The sequence below is a fragment of the Trachemys scripta genome, chromosome 3 (genome assembly GCF_013100865.1).
Source record: "Trachemys scripta elegans isolate TJP31775 chromosome 3, CAS_Tse_1.0, whole genome shotgun sequence".
Taxonomy (NCBI): domain Eukaryota; kingdom Metazoa; phylum Chordata; order Testudines; family Emydidae; genus Trachemys; species Trachemys scripta.
This window is the reverse complement of record NC_048300.1, coordinates 154882879-154907612: the sequence shown is the minus strand read 5'-3', so window position 1 is coordinate 154907612 and position 24734 is coordinate 154882879. Positions and strand designations below refer to the sequence as shown.

Here is a 24734-nt window from a genome sequence, read left to right as displayed (position 1 = left end):
CTTCCCAGGACTCTACCCTGAATTCCTCAGACTTTTACCCAAGATATAGAGTGTCTGTGTCTACTCCAATCTTTCCCCCCCTAAAATTTCTGACTGTAACTACCACCAATGGAGTGGCAATAGTGGGAGAGTGCTTCAGGTGAACGCTGGCCTTTCAATCATCACATTGTCTAAACCTGGTCTGATCAGGTCTATATGACACAGTTATTAAAGTGGCAGGGGCCACCAAAGCCTTCTCTGTACTAATCCTCTCACTGATAGAGCATCACAGGTGATAGTACAACATAGGGAAACTGGCAAAACAACTGAATTATTGGATAATGCAGTGGAAAATACTTAGTTTTAAACACAAATCTGAGCAGTCTGGTTTCTTAGTCCAAAATTAAGCCTCATATATGCTGGGAACTAAATTATGCAGGTCACACCTTTATATTACAGATGAGGGAGGGCTGAACTAGTTTAATCTGGAACAGTATGAGAAGCAACCATGAAGCTAAAATAGTCAATTATGTATAAAGGTGGGGTTGGCACACATAAAGGTAGGTTAAGGTATTTTCCGTGCTTTGTGGTATTTAGCTACGGATTGTGCTACACATTCCTCTATCAGTAACATGATTTAGTAATGTCACAGTTGGTCAATTAAAAGATATTACCTTACCCATCTTGTCTCTCTAAAGGTATTTCCCACAATATCACTGGAGAGATGGCTGCTTTTCAGTGCTGCATGAAGCCATCTCTCTGTATAGTTTATTAGTTCATTAGCAGTTTTGGGGTTCCTTCAGGAGTAAAGAAGCTATAAAAATGCAGGATGTTCTCCTCATACCTGCAGATCTATGGTTCTTCACATACGTGATCAGCACAGGCTTATTAAAAAAATCAGGACTCTGGCACCCAGTGAGCTGCGCAGGGACTGTAACTACCCCTTTGTTAGCTAAAAGGCACCAAAGTAAAATAACCTTTCTGCCACCCAGCCACCTCCCTGCGCAGTGTTTCCCTCCAAGCCCTTCCACTGACCCCTGCCTGAGCTGCCTCCGCTCCCAGTCAGCTCCAATTCACCCTCCGCCTCAGGTACATGAGACAAGCTGGCGCAGGTCTGGGGATATTTTTAGACGGGCGCTAAAATACCACCACCACCACCGAGTGTGGGTGAAGCGCAACCCCCCTCCCCCCCCCCCTCCCATGGGCGGGTCAAGCCAGCAGAGGCTTCCTAGCACTTTCCCCTGGAACAGCTGGGGCTGGCCAGTCAGAGGGAGACACGAGGCATTGCAGTGACCACTTCTCCTCTGACCCTGCTATGAGGCAATTCCTGGGCTCCCCGCTCCCGCCCCTCCGGGGCCCCCACTCCCTCGGGCTCCCAACCCGGCCACCGCTGGTTCATTCACTAACCGGTTCTCACCGGCTGCCTCCGTCACTCGACACCCTCCCGCCCCCGCCTCTCCACTTTAGGCCCCGCCCCTGGTGTCCAAGCGACAGCTCTGATTGGTGGTGCGCGACGCCCGTTACGGAACAGTGTGTGTGTGTCACGAAACGCCTGTGCGGGAGGAAGGCGGCGCTGGCGGGTCCCCTCCCCTCTTGTGCAGCTTCGTCCGCGTTGGCACCGCGCTCTGCAGAGCTGCCCGCTTGCTGCCGCCGTCGCAGCTGTATGGTCCAGCGCCGCTCCGCCGCCGCACCCCCTCCGCCAGCTCCCCGGCCTCCAGCGCCTCCTGGTTCTGCTCTTTCTGCCCCCGGCGGTGGCGCCCGCACCCCGGCTGTATGATCAGGCTACAGTCTTCAATGAGTAACCATCTTCCTGTGAGTACCGGCCCCGCCACCCCTTGCCCCCGGCAGCCTTGCCGCCCCCGCCCGTGTGCCCGGCTCTCGCCTCCGGGGCCGCCCGCGCTTCGCCCCCCTCCCGGCTCCTCCATGTTGGCTCTTTGTTCTGCTGGCTCCGGCGGCTCCTTGAGTCCTTTCCCCGCCGGGCGGTGGCTCCTCCCCGGCGGGGAGCAGCGGACGGGGCCGGGCCGGCAGCAGAGGAGGGGGATGGCGGAGCTCTGGGTCCCCCCACCCCCGGCTCTCTTCCTGGGCAAGGCGGCGGCTCGACACAAAGCCGCTTTGTGAGCGCGGCTGCCGCCGGCCCCACTCGCCTCGGTGCGTGTCCAGCCGCTGCTTTCTCTCCTTATCCCTAACGGCCGAGCCCAACGCCCCGCAGCCCCGGGAAGCGGCCGCTCCCCGCCGGGGCCGGGTGGCAAAATGGCTTCGTGTCAGGAGCCTGATTGAAGCGTGATTCAAGCCCGGGATCGACCCCAGCTCGTCCCCTGGACGCCTCGTGCGGCCCGCCTGGCGCGTTTCATCTGCCGGGGGCGAGAGCCCCCCCGGTGCCCTTCCCGGTGTGGAAGGTACCAGGGCGGGGTGAATGGCCGGGGTTTCATACTGACCCGGGCTGGGAAAGCGCCGAGACAAGCCGTAGCTTGTCCGAGGACGAGGCGTGGGCGTCCGTCGGCCGGGCGGTGTCGCAGGGAGCCGAGGGCTGGAAAGTGACTCACTACACGCGGGAGGGGGGGCCGCTAGAAAGTCACGATTGAGCCGTGACGTGGGTCACTCGTGGCTGTGTGCAACTTAGTGCCAGGTCCATGGATAACCCCCGCTCAGACCCGACGAGTTACTGCCTTTGTTAGAGACGTACCTGCGTCAGGCTGGGAAACCAGAGCCACTGACACCTCGTGTAGCACTCCTTTGTCCAAGAAATATGAGGCCTGTTTCTCTGTTGAAGTGTCTAGCTAGTCTACTTCCGACTAGATTTTTGGAACCCCTTTATTTGTATTCTTTTGCTTTGAGAGGGGATGTCAGTCGAGGTAGCCTTGTTTTAAACATGTATTAATATAGGTATTTTCATAAGTGCATTGTCAACTTCCAGTAGCTTCTTTGCAGACTCAAAAATACCTGACTTGCTCAATGTTTGTTAAAACAAAGAGGGGGTCGGTGGCACCTTAAAGGCTAACAAATTTATTTGGGCATAAGCTTTCGTGGGTAAAAAATCCACTTCTTCAGATGCATGGAGTGAAAATTACAGAGCATGTTGGGTTAGACATCTACTGTGAATGTACCTGGTAACTTGACTGAGACTGTTGTAGTTGTATCTGGTATCAAGAGATGTCACGGTGGGTTGTCTTGTGAGTAAATGAAAAGATTAGTGTCAGGATGTCTTTACTGTGACTGAGTCAGTTAATTTTTCTGCTTCCATTTCCTTATCAGTAAAATGGACAATATTTTAATATTTGCTACTTCACCAGAGTATGTATTAATTAAGACTTCTGATGAGAGACTAAGTATCATCACTAGTAAAGAGGGAAAGCGTGTGAAAGGGGAGAGAGGGAGTGCTTGAAGGAGGGCAAAAGCTAAACTAAGCAACTAGCAGATGGTAATCTTTGAAAGTCAAAGCAGTGACATTTTATGCACACGTGTCAGTTGATAGCAAACCAGCTATATTATTTTTACAAACAATAGAGGTAGTCAAATATCTAACTTGTGTGATATATTAGGATTCTAATTTGTTTTCAAGTGTTTTTAGCTCTCATGGCTCCAGAGGGAGCCTTCCAGTGTTATGTCTACTTGAATCTGCACACTGACAGAAACAATGACTCAGCAGTCATAATTCCACCTGTTTCATCTACTAATCTCATTGGGCTGTCAACTCGGAAGCCCAATGATGACACTTAAGTGTGCAACATTAATTATTCCATTGCTGATTCCGTTAGCAGATGGAACGGGAAAAGGGTTGGGAGGGAAGGAAATTTAGAGAGAAGGACCTAAAAGATGGAGAAACCAAGAGCAGAAATAGCAGCAGACCAGAGGAGAGCATATTTTCTCAGTGAGTGATACTGAATGTGTCAATAAAATACTAAATAGATAAGTTTAGTTGTAAAAGAAAAGCTCTTTCTCTTTGGTCTCTGTGCTATCTCACTCTGACGTCAAAAGGAGATCTGCTGTGGATTGCGGTATGTAGGGAGTACTGAATTTATATTCTGACCCACAGACCACAACTAAACAAAATCAATTACTCTCTTCAAAATGAGCCCCAGCTACAGACTCCTCACTAAATAGTGCACTGCTTTGAACATCTTGGTGGAAAACATTTTTTTTGGTTATTACTTAATTCTAAATTAATGCAGCAAATTATCCTGTTATATCAGCAATACAAATTTTAGTTAAGATTTAATTAATTACACATTACATATGCAACCCATGTTGCTAAGGGGCTATGCTTATAACTGTCCTCAGACGTGTGTGTGTGTGTATTCAAATATGCAGTTTAACTATTAATTTAACGGAAGTGAGATAATACAGTATTAGGCAAAAATTCTATCTTTTTAAATCTTGAGAAACAGAATTTTGTTATTACAAAGATTTATGGTTCATGAATCTGCAAATATATATATCACCATGTCTGTGTAACATGTTTTCATTTCAAAAGGATGGAAGATGCTTAATTAAGCTAACAGGATTCTAGTGGTTTGCTGTTTAACTATCAATAATATGCTTAGATGATACTGTACAAGACAAAAAACAGTCCTTGCCCTGAATAATTTTACAATTGGAGAAGTGGACAGGAAGCACTGGACAACTGAGAGGAAAGGAGTAATTTCGAGTTAGGGCTTGACTACATGGGAGAATTCAGGAAAGTCTGGCAATCTTCCAGCTCAGTCCTATGTTTTAACCACAAGAACATCATTCCTCCTTGAGCATTTCCAGCATATAGTATGTTGTGTTCCAGACACAAGGAACCATCTGCTTGAAGTGATATATGGACAAGTTTTCTTCCAAGGAATAGGTCGATTTTATGACTGAAAAGCATGGATGGTTTCTCTTCATGTACATCAGTATGGTTAACACTCTTTGGTTACATGAAGATTGAAATCTTTGGAACAGCAGTGTTTGGGACCAGTCATGCAGGGTGCAGGCCTATTCCCCCATGTCTCTCTTCCTAAAGGCATGGTGGCGATAACCATTCTTCAGTTCTTTCTTACTGTCTGTCATCATGAACCCATAACTAGCCGTGTTCACCTAATAGTGATTTGTCTTGCTAGCAAATTAGAACTAAATTAGTTTCCTGTTCATTGTTACAGTTCTAGAAAACATTCACTAAGAGGTACTCTTGTCTACCCTTTCTTCAGGATGACCTTGATTAGACATGACTTCTCTAGTTTAAAGGTACCTTGGGGTAGGGGATACTTGCATGCAAATCCAACATTTAGGTTCTACTGGTATTCATAAAATCGCTGTTCAGATACTGCCTAACCCTGTAGGCGCATACATTTCCACTGCTAAAGTTCCCTAGGTGTCTAAATTTCTGCTGGTGGGCGGGTGCACTGCCACATAACTCATGCCTGAACTCCGGCAGGATTTACAAACTAGGCATTCACCTGCTTATCTTGTCTGTGGGGCATGATCCAGAGTCTGCATAAAAGTATGTCTACTGGATTGAGTCCCCCCCGGAATTGAGCCAGTGGAAGTGGTGCTTTGCCCTTTTACGTAGTAGCTCAGTGGTTAGAGCATTCACCCATCACCTGGGAGACCTGAGTTCAGTTTCCCCCTGCCTGATCTGAAGCAGGGATTTGAATATTGTATAAAATACTTAAGCATTTACTGGAGTGGGGGCTGGAACCTGAGTCTCCCAGGTGACTGCTAACTAGCGCTGTCAAGCGGTTAAAAAAATTAATGAATTGCGTGATTAAACAATAAGAGAACATCATTTATTTAAATATTTGTGGATGTTTTCTACATTTTCAAATACAGTACAGACCCATTTATGCGTGGATGTCGGGAGTCAAGCTGTCACGACGGTGGGTTAAGAGGACTATGCTTAAAATTTCTTAAGATATCTATATATACATATATAATTATCTAGGATTACATACGTATTCACAGCATCCCAAATATTGCAGGCCTATTTGTTAACAGCGCTTTGCAAGAATATAAATTCAAATGTGTAATCTAATAAAAACACTATTATTACTACACGGGGTGAAAGTAACTCAGGACACTTACCGGTGCGGGGGCGACTCTGGCCCCCAGAAGGGGCAGGTCTTCGGGCATAAGGGGTGGGTCTAGGGGTCCGCATCCCCAGCCAGCCCTTCCAGGCCACCTGGTCTGCGCCGCCCGGGGTTCCCATGCTGATTTAAAGGGCCCAGGGCTCTGGATGCCGCTTCTGCAGTAGCAGCGTCCAAAGCCCTGGGTCCTTTTAAATCCCCAGCCCCGGGACAGCTGCTCCCTTTGCCCCACACTCACCTCCCTGTCGGCGGCTGTGGGGGGTCAAAGGGGGCAGGACCTTAAAGCGCTGCAGGGTCCTTTGTCGTGGCAGCGCTTGAACGTTGCTGCCCTCTTCCCCTCCTCCCCCCCCCTCCCCCCCCCCCCCCCGGTCGGCGGCCCAGTACTGCTGCAGCAAAGGACTGTCCTTAAACGCTGCCACGGCAAAGGACCATCCTTGAAAAGCTGCCCCTCCCTCCCCCACTCCCACCCCCCCCATCGGCGGTAAAGACATACAACAATTTTCCGCTCCGCACTTCCTATCAATTTCTAAGTCAGTGAGTTTGTGAGCAAATCTGTAGCGCTACACAGCAAGTTCCTGTCCCATGTGCTGACAAGTCTCGCGTGTTAAATAGGTAGCACTGGGAGGTATGGGTCTGTACTGTATATTGATTTCAATTACGACACAGAATACAAAGTGTACAGTGGTCACTTCATATTTATTTTTTATTACAAATATTTGTTCTGTAAAAAACGAGAGTATTTTTCAATTCACCTAATACAAATACTGTAGTACAATCTTTTTATCATGAAAGTTGAACTTACAAATGTAGTTATGTACAAAAAATCTGTATTAAAAAAACAAAACTATGTCAAACTTCAGAGCCTTCAAGTCCAATCAGTCCTACTTCTTATTCAGCCAATAGCTCGGACAGACAAGTTTGTTTACATTTGCAGAAAGTAATGCTGCCCACTTCTTGTTTACAATGTCACCTGAAAGTGAGAACAGGTATTTGCATGGCACTGTTGTAGCCGGCTGTCATAGGTTTCACGCCCACTCAGAACTTTAGGGTACAGATGTGGGGACCTGCATGAGAACCCCTAAGCTTAATTACCCGCCTAGATCCGTATGCTGCCACCACCAAATCATTTAAACAACCGTTTGAGTTATTTGGGAACTTTGTCTTCCTCTCTCTTCCCCCCCCCCCCCAAAAAAAATCTCCCTCCCAAGTACTATAACCCTTCCCTGGGTAACCTTGAGAGACTTTTCCACGAATTTCCTGGTTAACACTGATCCAAACCCCTTGGATCTTAAAACAAGGAAAAATCAATCAGGTTCATAAAAAGAAGACTTTTAATTAAAGAAAAAGGGTGAAAGGAATACCTCTGTGAGATTAGCATGTAAGCTACTCTCACAGACAACAGATTCAAAACACGGAGGATGTTCCCCTGGGCAAAAACCTTAGTTACACAAAAGAAAACCCAATTTGATTATCCCTCTAATGCAAAAAGACACAGTCACAAAAGGAAATAAACATAAGCTAATTCATTCCTTCTCTAATACTCACTACCCTGATTGATTCCTGGATCTTTTCACTCCGGCACAGAACTTAATGAATAGAACAAAAGAAGAACTTCCCTCCTTCCTCTTGAAACATCTTGTCCCCCCATTGGTTCCTCTGGTCAGGTGTCAGCTAGACTATGTGAACTTCTTAACCCTTTATAGGTAAAAGAGGAATTAACCCTTAGCTGTCTGTTTATGACACTGGCGCGTAAGGTATTTACATGCCAGATGCGCTAAAGTTTCATATGTCCCTTGATGCTTCAACCACCATTCCAAGGGACATGCGTCCATGCTGATGATGGGCTCTTCTCAATAACGATCTAAAGCAGTGCGGACCGACGCATGTTTATTTTCATCATTTGAGTCAGACGCCACCAGCAGCCAGTTGATTTTCTTTTTTGGTGGTTTGGGTTTTGTAGTTTCCGTATCAATATTGTTCTTTTAACACTTCTGAAAGCATGCTTCACACCTCGTGCCACTCAGATTTTGAAAGACACTTCATATTCTTAAATCTTGGATCGAGTGCTATCTTTAAAAATTTCACTTTGGTATGTTCTTTGCATTATGTCAAATTTGCAGTGAAAGTGTTCTTAAAATGAACAACATGTGCTGGGTCATCATCCAAGACTGCTATAACATGAAATATATGGCAGTATGCGGGTGAAACACAGCAGGAGACATACAATTCCCTCCAAGAAGTTCAGTCACAAATTTAATTAACTCACTGTTTTTTTAACGAGTGTCATCCGCATGGAAGCATGTCCTCTGGAATGATGGCCAAAGCATGAAGAGGCATATGAATATTTAGCGCATCGGGCACGTAAATATCTTGCAATGCCAGCTATAACAGTGCCATGCGAACGCCTAGTCTCACTTTCTGGTGACATTGTAAATAAGAAGAGGGCAGCATTATCTCTTGTAAATGTAAACACACTTGTTTGTCTTAGTGATTGTCTGAGCAAGAAGTAGGACTGAGTGTACTTGTAGGCTCTGAAGTTTTACATTGTTTTGTTTTTGAATGCAGTTATGTAACAAAAAACCTATATTTGTAAGTTACACTTTCGTGATAGAGATTGCACTACAGCAGGGGTCAGCAATCTTTCAGAAGTGGTGTGCCGAGTCTTCATTTATTCACTCTAATTTAAGGTTTCACGTGCCAGCAATATATTTTAATGTTTTTAGAAGGTCTCTTTCTATAAGTCTATAATATATAACTAAACTATTGTTATATGTAAAGTAAATAAGGTTTTTAAAATACTTAAGAAGCTTCATTTAAAATTAGATTAAAATGCAGAGCCCCCCGGACCAGTGGCCAGGACCTGGGCAGTGAGTGCCACTGAAAATCAGCTTGTGTGCCACCTTCGGTATGTGTGCCATAGGTGGCCTACCCCTGCACTATTGTATGAGATGAACTGAAAATTACTATTTATTTTGTTTCAATTTTACAGTGCAAATATTTGTAATAAAAAATAATATAAAGCGAGCACTGTACACTCTGTATTCTGTGTTGTAATGGCAATTGATATAATTGAAAATGTAGGAAAAATCCAAAAATATTTAATAAGTTTCCATTGGTATTCTATTGTTTAACAATGTGATTAATCGTGATTAATTTTTTAATTGTAATTAACTCACATGATTAACTTAAAAAAAATTAACTGCTATTAATTGGCAGCCCTACTGTTAACCACTGGGCTATAGTCATTTTTTCTGGTCCAGCCATTATTTAAGTATATCTTACCAAGTGGACCAGCTTCAACAAAAGTGACTGAGACTCTCACCCAGATTACCCTACATTTAGGGCACTTGCCTGGGAGGTGGGAGCACTGTGTTCAAGTCCCTGTTCTACATCAGGCAGAGGGGGATTTGATCCTGAGTCTCCTACATCCTGGGTTTGTGCACTAACCACTGGGATAAGGGCTGACTTGATTCAGGCACCTAGCTCCAGGAGAAGATTCATGGCTGTGAATCCTGAGTGGTAAGGAGGTAGAGATTGGGTCATACCCTTCTACTTTGCATTTCCTGCTGGCTAGTTTTGATGGCTCTTTTTCAACATGCAGGCTTCTGTGAACCTTTTTAAGGTGCCTTACTTTCCCCAGGTATTCTGTTGGGAGCCTGGGGGCCTAGCTTAGGGATGTGAGTTCCTTTAAGCGGTAGGACACCTAAAAGTTTAGCATTACAATGCATAATTCCCTCTTCTGAATCTAGTCCTTCTCTCAAAAGGACTTTTGACTCTCAACATATATGCCCTGGAACTACAAACATTCCAACCCATGCTACAAAATTTAGTAGGCCAGAGCTTAGAAAACACATTTACAATGTATTACATGAACAAGTAGAGAGGAACTCGTTCATCAACAAGCTATGGACATGGTGTCAGCAATGTGGGATAATCTCCATAGTTCTCTGCCTCCCTTGGGTCAGCAACTGACTGCCTGCTTAAGGAAGCTGGAGACTATCATGAAGTCCATCATAGAGCTGACATTGCACCATTGTGGGTGGGGGGGCATCCTGTGATAGACCTGTTGGCCACCAAGGGTAATACTAAATGCTTAATCTTTTGTTCCAGGAGAAGCATGAGACTGGATTTGTTGTAAGTTGCCTTCCTTATATCATGGTCTCGTATGCTTTCGCTCTGATTCCTCTAATTCCCAGAGCGTTATGCGGCATCAGAAGGGACAAAGTCACATTAATCATGATAGCTGTTCAACAGTTCTCCAGAGGGGTCAATTAAGCCTCTGGTCTGACTTCAGAATTATTTAGACATAATTTCAAAGTATCAAGGTCAGATGCTGCATCCATACCTGAAGTCAATGCATCTGTCACCTTGGATGTTGGCTCGTTGAGTACTGCTGATAGAGACTGCTTTCTACGAGTGCAAGAGATTCTTCTACAAACTATAAAGCCTTCCACCAGGAAAACTTATTCCTTGAAATGGAAGATGGTCAGTTTGGGCAGCCAAGCATCATCTTGACACATTGGAGGCTCCTATACTAAAGATCTATGACTATATCCTGCATTTCAATCAGTTCCATCAAAGTATACCTTGCAGTAATCTCTGCATATCATTCATCTGTTCACTCATTATTTTTCACCATCTACTGCATCCAGATTTCTGATGTGATTATTTATTTGTTTACCTGAATGAGATCTTAATATTGTCCTTACGAACTTCATGAATCCCTCTTTTGGATAACTCAGTGCAATTCATACACCACCTTCCTCAGGACTTAGTAACCATCACATCAGCTACGAGGGCTTGACAACTCCCATGTTCTTTTGGCTTCCTCCATCCCTCACCAACCACACAGTGTCACAGAGACAAAGTCATGTTTAAATTTAGGATAAAGTGGTTTTGGAAATTCATTTGCACCAGTCCATTAGTTTACCTGTTTTCTTCCCTAAACATCATTCTGCTCCAGGAGAGGAGAAACTTAACACTTCAGATATTTCAGGGGCTTATGGTGGGTGGTTTTGTCTCTTCATCACCATCTTTTTTTCTTTAAAAGATCAAGCTATCGTCTCCGAGGGGATCTCCGAATGGATGAGGCAGTGCATATCTATCTGCTTCCAAATGCCTGTTGAACCTTTCCTTACAGATTCACCGCACAAGCTACATCCTCTTTTAAGAGCATTGCCGTATCTAAAATGCGGCGATATGTAGTTACCCTTGACTTTTGTCAAGTATTGTGCCCTTGAGTTAGCAACAATACTTGATGTTTAGTTCAGAAGGGTAGTGCTACAATCACTGTTTTAATTATTAACTATCAAGGCTACTCAGTTCCACCTTTCAGATGCTGTCAGTCCTCTTTATCTGAGATACTGGTTTTAATAAGGGAATTGAGGGGTTCTGCCCTCCTATACCTTTGGGGAAGAGAGGTACAAACTTAGTTATGCAGGCCACTGTTGCAGCCCCAGTGGACACTCCTGTTCTCAAGAAGAGCAGCAGTAGAAGCCACGCTAGTATTTAGTAGCTATGTTTAAGGCCTTTGCATTGTTGGGATTGGGAGTACTGGGTGCTTTCTGTTGTCCCACTAGTAACATATGGTATAGATTTGACCCATCACTAACTAGCCTGATATCACTCCGTGTTTATATGAAAGCTCATGCATGGCATTGGTGTGTATAATCACTGAAGACAAGGCTCAGTTTAAACAATAGAGTATGTCTATTCTGTCAAGTCTTCAAATCTGTTGACAGTAGACAATATGATTTACACCATCAATTTCTGCAATACACGAGCTTTCATTAAATCCTGAATTCCTAGCTGTTGAGATTATATTCAGCTATATCTCAGAAGGTTAACTAATGCTTTGTAGTCCTGTTTGAATCTGCAGATGGCGTTAGTACCTCTGTTGCTATAAGTTTTGCTAGTCAGAAATTCTATTTTGAGACACTAGTCTGTGTCACTTTTGATATTCAGTATCCAGTTTACAACAGTAAAACTCCTAATCATGTCAGTTTTCATGCTGCTTACGTTGGGAAGGCCATGAGAGAGAGTGGTCTTGCAGCAAGATAGCTAATGCATTAGTTACCTTGCTCTGTGGGTGGGTGTTTTTGTTTTTTTGTTTTTTGTTGTTTTTAAGATGCCATCTTTTTGGCAATGAAGAACACAAAGACTATCACATCATCAAAGAGACTTTTGATAGGGTGAAGAAACACAACTCCTATGCTCCAGTGAATAGGGTGGAACTTTATTCACATTGTTTATACTTAATAGTCTGGCTGATGTGTAGCTTGAAGGATCCAGGGTTAGACTTTGATTGAAATCCCTGGATCCTCCCTATGCCCAGTAATTTGGAGATGGCTAGAGTTCTTCCTGAGGCATTGTCTCTGGTGGAAACTGCACTTCTGTATCCACCTCTAGATAATATAGTTATCTGGTGGTGGCTCTACAACTTTCTTACCTCCCCCTGAGTTCTTCCTTTCCCCTTTTCTCTTTTATATATCGGTTGAACAGAGAACTGCAAAGGATTACATGCATTGTTAATGTTGTAGTTTGGGCACAAAGCGGATCCTTGCAATGGGACTCCACAGTAAACTAAGTACGAAATAACTGACGTTTTTTAAATGACATTACTACATCTTTCAAGTATCCCTGCTTGCGTATGAATGCTCATTTGCTTCAAAGCAGCATTCATGGTATCCTTACATCCCTTTTTGCTGCCCAACAATGCAATATATACCATAAGGTATCTTCACTTTGAAGCATAAAGCAAGTGTAGCGGCCAGGAATAATGCTACTTTAGTAGACCTGTTGTGCATTGTTATAACTAGTAAAACTAGTGGGTTTTATTTAATGATTTGGCAGTGAAGAAAGCGGTGGTAGTTAGACTAATAAAACTGGCTAACGCAGGCATAAATCCAGCAGGTACCCAGAAAACTGACAGTGTACATCCATTCTAACAAGAAGGCCTTGCTTCAGTTTTAGACCTGTCTTCAGTGTACTCCCAATCTGGCTGACTTCCATCTTTAATGTTGAAATGCATATGTTTGTCTTGCAACATTACTCTTCATTAGACAACTTTAATCTTCCTATCTTTTAAAATGCTATATTATTTCTGGAAACATTAATTGGTCATGTGTTTTCTTACATACTTACATATGGAAGCACACGTGGAAGTTTTGAATTTATGTAATAGGCACTGTTTCACAACGGCTCTACTGAATGGGAATTAGTGATGCTTGCACTCAAAGCACATATGTTATGGTAACAAGTCTTCTGTTTTTGCCTTATCCTTTAAAGGGTGTGAATTCCATGGAGGGGGTTGGGCATTCTGTGTAAACTGGAAAGTATTTCATGCACAGTGCTTCCAATATCTGCAGTATATAAAGTTAATATGACTTTAAAGATCCACTAATCTCCAGTGAATATAATTTCAGTGTCTACTTTCTGATATGCTTTTAAATCAAGACAAGAATATCTTCAGATTGTTCTGGGTGCTCTTAAAAGTAACCTTTTTCTAAAAATACAACTGTTGAATAAAAATTTGGTTAGAACTCTCATTTATGGCACTTTTAAAAAGTTGGTGGATTATCTAACTTAGAAATACTGTTTTTTGTCCTGCCATGAGTTCAGGGGACTGGAGTAAATGATCTTTCCTTCCAGTTATATTATTCTGTACCCTGATCTTTGCAAATATAATTCTGAAGTCCAAATATTACTCATTTGTATTACTGTGATACCTAGGGTTAAAAAAAAAAAAAGTAATTTCTTTGAGGACCGCTTTAGTTGTACAAGATTGTAAGATATTCCAAGTGAGACTACTTTTTTGTATAGATATTAGTGTCTTCAAGTAACTTGTACTTTAAGACAGTGACAGAAGTAACTTCTTGTTTTTGTTTATTTCCTTCCCCTCTTTACAGCAGTTCTGTGGTGTTCTTGGTCACACATTTATGGAGTTTTTGAAGGGCAGTGGAGACTACTGCCAGGCACAGCACGACCTCTATGCAGACAAGTGAACTGTAGAAATTCATTACTACTCCACCAAGAAGCCCCCCTAAGAGCGATTAACCAGGATAAGAAGTGTTGAATTGAAATTGGCAGAGCATTTGACAAAGGAGTTCAAGCCTGGATGGGGTAAACCTCAGCGCACTGCCTTTTTGCCTCAGTATTACTGGATTGAAGAATTGCTGCTTCTTGTTAGGAGGTTCATTTCATTTCCCATTGCTCCCAATTTCATACTTGCCAGCACTGAAAATTTTCAAGTGGAGTATATTGAAGTAGACTTCAGTTTCACTACATCATTTCTGTATTAGAATTTTTTTAATCCTTTCACAATCTTGTTGCACGTTTTTTAACTAAATTAATATGGCACGAATGAACCGCCCAGCTCCTGTGGAAATCACCTACAAGAACATGAGATTTCTTATCACACACAATCCAACCAATGCAACCTTAAACAAATTTATAGAGGTAAGATCTGTTGGACGGAATGGTTATTTACAATACATGTAATGCTTACACTAGTTCAGATTTAATAGTAATCTGTTTTAACCAATCAAACTTAACTCTTAATTACTCTTCATATTGCTTTAAGACTTAATAGAGCAGTTTTCAACCTTGGTTTGGGGGGGTCTTTCTGCAGACTATTCCTAAGATTTCCAAAGGGGTCTGTATCTCTATTCAACATTTTTGGGGGTCCTCAAATGGAAAAAAGGTTGAAAACCACTGACATAGAAACTTTTCAAGCAATGAGGCATGCTTTACAGAGTTCCAAATTATAAATATGGAGATCATTCCTCATCCATTTTTGAAGTGAAACATAGTGATGCTGTCATCAACAAACACTTGCAGAACAGACAGGAAGCAGAGAATATGATCTAACTGAAGCAATGCAGAACTCAGACTGTGTCTTGGTTATCTCCTCCTCCTTTGAAAAAGTTGTTAATGAGTGGTCAGTAAGGGCACTAGCTTTGTCTCATTTTAAGCAGCACAGTTCTTCACTGCCACTGATTCAATAATGATATTGAGGGAGAAGTGCCACATACCATAGCTTCTGAAGTACTTGGGTTTTCCCATGGAAGTCTGGCCCTGCATAAGTAACAGCACAGCCCAGGACAATGTGGTTGCAAGCTGTACTGTATATGCACTTTCTGTACAATTAATGGTGTCTTCCTTCCAAAGGATCAAAGTCACATGGTTTCAATTCAGTTCAAAGTGTGGTAGGGGTTTGTCTTCGCTTTACATTTGTGGGAAAGAGGTCACAGTTTGTCTTGCTGATCATGCAAGAAACTTTTGGCAGACGTATGTAACCGAGATCGGATTCCCATTCCTGTGCTTTAATCACTGAATAAGATCCTGAGTATATAAGAGAAACAATCTTAACAGGCAAGCAACATCAGTGCTTCATTCATATCTACTATGAAGCTAAGGCTCTTTTACTAATTTGCTCATTATCTTAGCTTTCATCATGGAATACTAGTTCAGGATTATTCATGAGTCCCTTAATTTTGTAGTACAGCAGTGTTCAAAAGTCCCAGTCATACTAGGCACTATACAAACAAAGGAATAGACAAGTTCCTTCCACCAAAGAGCTTACAGTTTAAAGACAGATGAATGTAAGAAACAGTAGGTGGGATGGAAGAAGAGGTAACATAATATGGAGTTACACAGGCTGACAATGTGTGCACCTCAGTTATTCCAAATCACTTAATGTTTAGCTATCACTTAAGCATTCCATAGAAAACCATCTCTATTAGTGTTTTCTTCACATTAGTTTCCTTTGTACTGAACATAGTAACCAGGGGATGTTGAAGCTAGTTAGATGAAGACTATTTTCCTATCTGCAGTTGTAGTTTTTGCTACCCAGGGAGTGATTTATAGAACAGAGTCAGCTGAAGATGTATTAGTGAAACTTAACAAAGAAAAAGCTATCATAAAGCAATACAAGATAAAGCTTCCATAATGACCAGTTACAAACAGAAGCTTGCTTTAGCTAAAGACAACTAAAATGCTGAAAGGCTAACTACAGCTTCCTGAGTAATAAAAACCCAGAGATGGAGGTACTTGCATTTCATTAAAACATTAGGGCGGGGAACCCTAAAACTACTTTAAAAATAATAACAGCAATTCTCATTCAATGGCATCATATAGATTTATTTTTGCATCTGTTTCTAGCATAGCTCCTAACATACCATAAAGAATAAATATGACTAGAGTAATTTAACTCTTTACCTTTTGACAGTCTGGAAGCATTCACTGTAGATTATTACTGACTTGATAATCAGTGAGAACTAACTTTACACTGAATGCTTCTGGCAGTAAGCAAGCAGCACTCCTGCAGTGACCAGCTGGGAGTAACATTAATGTCAGTGCTCATTCTTTTGTGCTAAAATAATTGGTTCTGCAGTAATATGCTCGCTTTACAGATTAGATACTGAGTCAAAAAATTAAGTGATTTGCCCAAAGCGTCACAGGAAGAAGCATATCAGTGTTTCCCATATTGTCTTAAAACTAACTACGGAAATGCCAGTTGAGATTTTAAGTATATGTTGCTTAAAATTTAAACTAATCTGGTTTAGACTGTAAACTCTTCACAGGAGGGGCCATCTCTTAATCTGTCCAGTGTCTAGCATAATGGGATACTGATTGGAGCCTCTTGTTATTACTGTAATACACAATTCATTGTTTAGAACTCTGTGCTACCAAAGGTAGAACCAATTTAAGGAACTCGCAAACTTTATATTTTGAGAATTTTTTTTAAGGATCAGCATCTGATGCTGATTTTACAATGAGGTAAACAAAATAACAAGAGCTACACTTTAAACATTATTTACCAAATGGAAGACAGTTGGGGGGTGGGTAGAGGGGAATCTTATTGAAACTTCCGAAAGATGTTAATACTGTTAAAGTACAAAAAATACTTTGGCTTTGCCTTACTGAGAGAGTCACGTCAGCTGATTGTAAAACAAGGTAATTTTTTCCTTCTTAGGAACTTAAGAAGTATGGCGTTACCACAGTAGTAAGAGTATGTGAAGCCACGTATGACACCGCACCAGTGGAAAAAGAAGGCATTCAGGTTTTGGTGAGTGGCTTAAAAAGACCCACTTTAAGGCTTTATCAGACATGTAACATTCACAAGCTCTTAATGTCTACTGCAAGTTCATGAATGACCTAAACTCTCTTTAATTTTAAGATTTCTCATGGAGCTTCCTTACTTTAACTTTTTTTGACGGGGGGAGAAGAAAAACCTAGCACTTAAATTAAGAGTTGAAAGGTGAGACTTATCACTTAAAAGCCCAAATCATCCTGAGTAGCTGTACTTGGTAGGTGGAGATGGCACTTAATAAACATAGAACAATATAATGTGCCTATGCTAAGGAATTTACAATCTGCAGGCTATGCTAGGGAAACTCTGGAATAATTATCCACTTGGTAACACTATTTCAGCTAAGTTGGTGTGAGCAACGTTAAGTGCTTAGGGTGGACAGATAACCAGTGTGAACTGTAGTATAGTGCTCTGTCCCTTCCCAAAAGTTGGCTTATAAACACAGGAAATTCAAGGCTTGTTTAGCTTTTTTTTTTTTTTTTTTTTTTTTTTTTTTGCATTTAAAGCTTATTAATAGGAATATCATACTTATCTAGGGGCTGAATTTGGTCTAATGTCTTTGGGGCAAAGGTAAGTGGAAGTAGAGGGTCCCCTAACATTGGAACTGATATGGTTCTGCCACGAAAACAGGAGAGGGCAGAATTTGGGGAGCCACACCCAGCCAAAATTTCCTGCAATTGCTCACACGGGTTCAGCTCCCTAGCAGTTCAGTGGTGGAGAGTGCTAATGTAGACAAGGCACTGGCACCTGCCTCAGTGCCAAGTATAGAACTGTTAAGACCTGTCTGAGCATGGTTAGATGATAGTGTCGAACTCTGGAGACTTCCTGAAGTCTTTTCTACACCAGCCCATCCACTGTTCCGTGGGTTCTTAATGTGGTGACATGAACAGATGCTGGGGACAAGATGGTCAAGACCTTGCATATGGCTAAGTGGGAGATGAGTTCTGGTTGGATATTCATTACAAAGGTGGCAGGGGTATGTCTCTGTAAAAAGTTAAAAACCATTGTTGCTACTGCAGGAACTGAACTGACTGTAGCAATGATGAAAATTTGAGACCAAAAAGGCTAGCACAGATGTCTGCTCCAGGAGTGCAAAGGTGCCAGAAGGCAACCTTATCTTCATGTTGAGAATTCCCCTAGTGTGGAGCAGCCTTGGATTTCTACGCAGTGGAAACACTGAATATTTGGCCACACATCCCTCTTACCCTCTGTTCAGATTGCTACAATGCTCTGCCTGTTCTCAGCTGGTGAGTGGGGTGGTTGTTACCAGCTGGTGTAGTTCAGAGCAACCCCACATATTGCTCTAAATTGCTTCAGTGTGAGTTTGGGGCACAGCAGAGAATGGCTCAGAGAATGGCTCAGTACAGTGATGGGCCATATGAAGCATTGCTGTGCAAACAATAATACTGTAGACTTCAAAATGGGATGTATCTTATTACATATGTATGCATATTGAAAAGCCTATTTTTCTTTATTGCTTATGCTAAGCTAGCAGCACTGTTTTATCCCTCTTTGCATCTGATTTTGTACACTCTTGAAACTATGTACAAATCCCAAAGTTGGAGAGCGGAATAGCTAGTCAGCTACCTTTAATTTTGAAAAGTGAATATACACTTTAGTTATTAAAAGCAGATAGTTCAGAAAACTTTAAATACATATCCACTGAAGCTAGTTTACTGTTGGTATTGTATTGCCAACTTGTCAAGAACTGACCCTGGGGTATTATCCACTAAAATGAGATTTCCCAAAAAGGGGGAGGTATGGTGTATGTTACAAGATATTTAACATGCATGAAACTTTTTTTTATTGTATTCCAGTAACCAACATAAGTAAACATAGAATAAAGAGATTTGTATTTGACAGAGATGTCAGTCTTTAATTGAATGAACTACCTCCTAATACAAATCATATTTCATTAAGTCTAATGACAGGAACTTTAGTCTAAGGGGTTATATTGAGGGATGGATTGACAATTGAGGAAACCACTTTACTTTCTCATAGTGGTTAATGTTCCCAGCTATAGTAGAATCTGATTCTTTATATGGAAGAAATTTGCCTTTCATTCTAGGATTGGCCCTTTGATGATGGTGCTCCACCATCCAACCAGATTGTTGATGATTGGCTAAACCTCCTGAAAGTTAAATTCCGTGAAGAACCTGGTTGTTGTATTGCTGTACACTGTGTTGCTGGTCTTGGGAGGTAAGTGAAACTTTAAAACAATCAGAACCCTTTGGAACAGAGATAGCTAAGGCTTTTTCAGTTCTTTGGCATGCATGTTTCTTTGTAGAAATATAAGAAGTCCTAAGCAGTCAAGCCTCAGAATTTACTTGGAATTTATAGGCTGGGAGATGGAGATTAGTTCTCATGTTTATACAAACCCTTATTCTGGATTACGGTAGGATGTGAATTTTAAAGCAGAATAGCTATTCTAGAATAACACCATGGTAGGCAAGCCCTAAACCTAGTAGATAGTGTGAAAATACCTGTGCTTTCATGCTTTTTCAACTGTTTCTTGATACTTAAAGGAATAAAACAGCAGTATGCTCTAAATTTAACCTTATCAACTTTTTTTTTCTTTAATATATAAACTTGCTACTAGAGCTGGTCAAATAGCAGAAATTTTTTTAATGTATTTAGTCTATTTGCTGAATAGTACTTGACCAGCATATAGAACTGGTCAAATAGTACAAAAAAGCTTGTTGAATAATTTATTCAGAAAATACGAGTGAAAATTATTGAATATATTAATAGTATTATTTGACTAGTTCAGCTAGCTACATCCCTTGCTCTTGTCATTTCCTTTCTGGCTCTTTAATGACCTTAAGGTATCTGAGTTGTTCCCAGTGTCACACCTTTTTTGTTATCTTTTTCCATTCCTCCTGTTTGGAAATATTGCCAGAATCCTAGTAGCTAGAGGACTTATAACTATAGCCACAGATGGATGTGGGATAGTGAGAAGGAGGGTGATGGCACTGTCCAGAGATAACATTTGGTGAGAATCAAGCACCTGCCTACCGGTAGCTGGGAAAGAGTGTAAGTGTTGAGATTTTTTTTGTCTCAGAGCTCAGTCCCTAGATCCTTTTTGGGGACTCTATCTTATTCCTACTAGTCATGGGCTATCATATAAATGATTAAATTTCAAGACTTTCTTCTCTGGCCTATGGAAGGGATACCTTTTCCCCTTTCCTTTCCCACTCCAGAGCTTCCTGGTTGTGTGTGTCTACTACTCAAGTTTTCTGACTGCTGTGAGGGAGTGTCTCTGGTGCTCTACTCCTCCTGTGTAGGCCTTTGAGTTTTAAGTCTTCCTGGGTGACTAGCTCCCATGTGTGTTTGCTGCTTTTAGCTTTCCGAAACAATAGTAGAGTGAAATGGACCTAATTCTTGTCAGCTTCAGCTACTGCCTAGTTTTTTGAATAACAGTGAAAACGGATAAGACTAGTCAGTTTTTCTTTCTGCTGCCCAAGATAGTATCCAGCATCAGCAAGCATTGGAGCTGTCTGCAGTGTGGAGAATTCTATTTCTCTTTGAAGGCTTATTTCAGTTGTAAGTTAGACATTATTTTTTAATTGAGCTCATATTCTGCAGAAGTTAACAGCAATTGCTCATAAATCTTTGACATGTAAGTTGACTTTCAAACCTTGACAGCAATACCAAATATTAGTTGTTTGACTTCACTACTTAAGATTCAACTTCTTGGATACAAAAGTGACTTCTTGGCCATAATTACATATTCCATTATAAATTTGTATTTTTGAGTGTTTAACTGTGAAAACATTTCACTTTGGACTGAAATATCTCGTACTTCTCAACCTGAAGAACACTTTGGCAAGTTGGGAAAAATTGTCTCTTGTTTAAAGATATTCGGGAATAAATAATTTGACTTTCACCAGTTAAGACTTCTCAGGTATTCTCTGTATTCCACCTTGCAGCTGCTTTTAAAAATTTGCTTTAGAGCATAGATTTCATTGAGAAGAATTACCTCCAACTAAATTTTAAGTTTTGTTTCTAAATAGTTGTGATCATTACAACTGTTAGACAAAACTGAGTTGGGAAATGGGTTGAAAGTGTCAGTCAGTGGAATCACATGAGGAAAACATGGTCTCCAAAGAGATTTCTTGCAAAAATTGCAGAGTCTGAAAATGAACACATAAAAATGTAGCTACTTTATTCCTGCCATAGTCCTTCATCTCCTGAAATATCACTTTTGGTCAATCTCGTTAACATATTGCTTCTCCTAATTTCTTAGAGTAGTTTCAAAAACAATTGGTATACTATGTCATAATCAAGAAGACACAAAAGACTTAAATCCATATAGAAAAGCCATTTTATATGCTTTGAAAAGGAACTGCTGAGGCTTAAAATTTGACTCTTTTGCCATGTACATTTTAAAGATTTCTCTTGTTCTTCCAGAGCTCCAGTGTTAGTTGCCCTTGCACTGATTGAATGTGGAATGAAGTATGAAGATGCAGTGCAGTTTATAAGGCAGTAAGTATTTATTAAACTAGTGTGTGCTTACTTTTTAAGGCTAAAGTAGATAGTGAGGAGAGACTGATCTATCAAACATAACCCATATACACAATGCCCTTGAGTAGGAATCTGGACAATAAAGAGAATATGGTGCTATTAAACTTGTTTTTGAGATTTAAACATACAGTACATTTTATTTCCTAAGTAATATTGAAAAACCAATTAAAGGTTTTGAATCAGTGACATTAAACCCGTGGCCCATAGGCCAGATCCCACCCACTTGATGTATTTACATGAGCCATATGAAATGTTAACTTTGGCTTCAGGCTCTCAGTTTTTAAACTTTTTAGCCTTCATAATTGCAAAGATAAGCTTCCAAACATGACACCTTTAATACATCCTTTTCCTTAGTCATATCTGCAGAGTGGCAGGTATGCAAGAGAAATAATACACTTGGAACTCAGGTTGAATCTAGTACTGATAGCTGGAAACAATTCCTCTTGAATTGTAAATCTCATTTTCATAACAGTGTTCAAGAGTAAATATGGATACATGATTTCACTTACCAATTTTCTGATCTTAACTACACTTGAGAGATGCTGCCACAGTTCAGTCTAGTTTTGAATTGGTTTTGTTTAACACTCTGACAGCTTAATGTTTGTAAGCTTAATTTGAGTCTGTCTTGTGTCTATTTTCACAAACTTCCCGGTTTGTACTCACCTAAAACAAAACAGAATACTACTGGTATACCACCACCTCTAGCAAAAAGCTGTATAGATCAGCCTTAAACCATGCTATGAAGGTTGACAAAGTTGGGTTCCAAATAACCATATGTTCAAAATTCTTAAAAAGGCCACATGTGTGGCAACTTTTTTGTAGGGTTGCATAAATGGAATGTGCTCTTATCACTACCACCAGCTTCTGGTTCAAATGCAATACACTTTTTCCAAAGTAGAGGAATTTTTCCAATGACTTAGTGTTTTGAATGAATTTATCAATGAGGTATTAAGCAAGTGTAGTTAACATTCTTTTAGTACAAAAGAACAGCTTTGACAGTGCCTACAACTACATGAAACTTTTCTCCTGAGGGTTTCTCAAGATGCAGGAGAATGCTCAGTGTGCCTAAGCCTTGCCTTAGAGTACATCCGCTGAAGCACCAAATTCTGAATGCCACCTGAAAAGGAGATTACAATATGGTTTACATAAGCTCAAAAAACTACAGTGACTGCAACTTGGTACTTCAAAAGAAACAAAAAAATTTCCCTTGCTCTGGTTACCATGCCATTAACTATTGTTTGCCCTCAACTGTCTTAAAGAATGGGGATTTTTAATGATTTTTTTTTTCCCCATGAAGATTGTTATTTCAGTATAGGGTGACCAGATGTCCCGATTTTATAGGAACAGTCCCAATATTTGAGGCTTTCTCTTATATAGGCACCTATTACCCCCCACCCTCTGTCCCAATTTTCACACTTGTTATCTGGTCAGCCTATTTCAGGAAGTATATTTTATTTCAGAAAGTGACCTTGTTTTATTTCTAAAGATGATCTTCTAACAACTATCTCTGTCATTTAGGAAGCGACGTGGAGCCTTTAATAGCAAGCAACTTCTGTATTTGGAGAAATATCGTCCTAAAATGCGCCTGCGTTTTAAAGACTCCAATGGTCACCGAAACAACTGTTGTATCCAGTAAAGCCAGGCTGCCTTGGAGCTGCTGCTTTGGAGCTAGAGGATGGAAACTAGAATTAGGCAAACTACATGCAGAAAGACATGTAGGGCTGATAAATAGTCTAAATGAAGCTTCTTTAGGAGTCTTTATAGGTTAAAAATATGGCAGAAATGCAACTTGTCTGTGTAGGTTAATATCCACCTGTTTGGAGAACTAGTAAATGTTTTGCTGTATGCTGTCTTTGAAATGTCTCCTTGGTCATAATTTGTATCAACTGAATTATCTTTGAATCATGTAGTTGAGTCTTATTAATCTATTTCCCAATAATAAAATCTGTATTGGTGTGAAGTGTAGAGTTTAGGTGCCAAAAAACCCAGCACAATAGCTATATTTTTTTTCTCTACATTACAGTGTGGTTCTTGTGATGCATGAACTACAACTATCTGGACCTTACATTGTCCTTTTTCCTACAATCATTTCAATATTGAGGATAGGGCCTATATGGTAATCTGCTTGCTCTCACTGTATGTTTGTCTCCCACAATCACACTAGAATATCAGGATTTGCACAATCTTTGATTTTTACTAAGACTTACAATGACTTTTTTGGTGTCTTTCAGTAACCCTTTCCTTCCATTATCTAAACCTCTGCATTTTACAAATAAATCAATTCTCTGGTTACTCGTGTAGAAAATAATTCTTTACATTGTACAGAAGCACACAGTCTTTAATGTCTCCTGACAAAAAGCCTTACATTTTAAATCAATCTTGGCACTTCATGTGCAACTTAACAGAGGGCCTGAAAAGGATGGGAGGGGCTATTTAATATTTCTAGTAAAATGTTGCCTTTGTCTTGTGCAGGAAGTATAGAATATGCCCTTTACTTTAGTAAATATTTTTTTAAAATGTAGAAATGCTTAGTTATTGTAGCTAAAACAATTCTTAATCCTAAAATTTCTGAAGATCTTGTAATTTCTTTTACTGTACCTCTTGAAAGTTGTTTACCAACTATTGCTTTGTTGAAAGTGTGATTATTTTTGTTTTGTTTTGTTTTCCCCTTGAGTTTCTGCTATCAACTGGGCAGACCTGTAATATTTTGTATGCCTTTTGAGCTGCGTAACTTAATATTTGGATACTTGATAATTTGTTTTATTATGTAATTGATAAAATGGTGGTGTGTACTAATGTTAGTTCAACCATATATTTATACTGTCTTGGGAATGTGTGGTTATAGTTCTGTGGGAGAAATAATTTTGCCAGTGTTCACCAGCTTGTAAAATCTAGTGCGAGAGCTTAAACATCTAAATAAATACTGAAATGCACTTAGTGAGTCTGCTGAAATATTTATAGAGGCTTTTAAGACTTACGTGTTTACTCAATCAGAAATCCTAAATATGGATTTAGGAGCTTAACTTTAGGCATCCATTTGTTTATCTTGACCCAAGTGTTCTCACTTCTGTAAGAAGATAAAAAAATTAATA

General features: G+C 40.7%; 1 protein-coding gene across 2 annotated transcripts; it reads left to right on the top strand.

Moving 5' to 3' along the window:
- Nucleotides 1-1555: 1555 nt before the first annotated feature.
- On the top strand, nt 1556-24575 carry PTP4A1 (protein tyrosine phosphatase 4A1). 2 transcript variants are annotated; one of them, XM_034766241.1, is made up of 6 exons: nt 1556-1791; nt 13937-14483; nt 17002-17094; nt 19187-19317; nt 21529-21603; nt 23161-24575. In XM_034766241.1, exons 2-6 carry the CDS (start codon nt 14379-14381, stop codon nt 23276-23278), a joined length of 522 nt encoding a protein of 173 aa, XP_034622132.1. In that variant the 5' UTR covers nt 1556-1791; nt 13937-14378; the 3' UTR covers nt 23279-24575. The 2 variants fall into 2 exon arrangements, with proteins under 2 accessions (XP_034622132.1, XP_034622131.1); XM_034766240.1 differs by having other exon boundaries at nt 13934-14483.
- The last annotated feature ends 159 nt before the right edge of the window (nt 24576-24734 follow it).

What these genes read in the sequence shown, in the direction of transcription:
- PTP4A1 (XM_034766241.1), top strand. Translation starts at nt 14,379, where the DNA reads ATGGCACGAATGAACCGCCCAGCTCCTGTGGAAATCACCTACAAGAAC. An exon ending in CCTTAAACAAATTTATAGAG is followed by an intron (nt 14,484 to 17,001) that starts GTAAGATCTGTT and finishes TTTCCTTCTTAG; the next exon opens with GAACTTAAGAAGTATGGCGT. An exon ending in GCAGTGCAGTTTATAAGGCA is followed by an intron (nt 21,604 to 23,160) that starts GTAAGTATTTAT and finishes TCTGTCATTTAG; the next exon opens with GAAGCGACGTGGAGCCTTTA.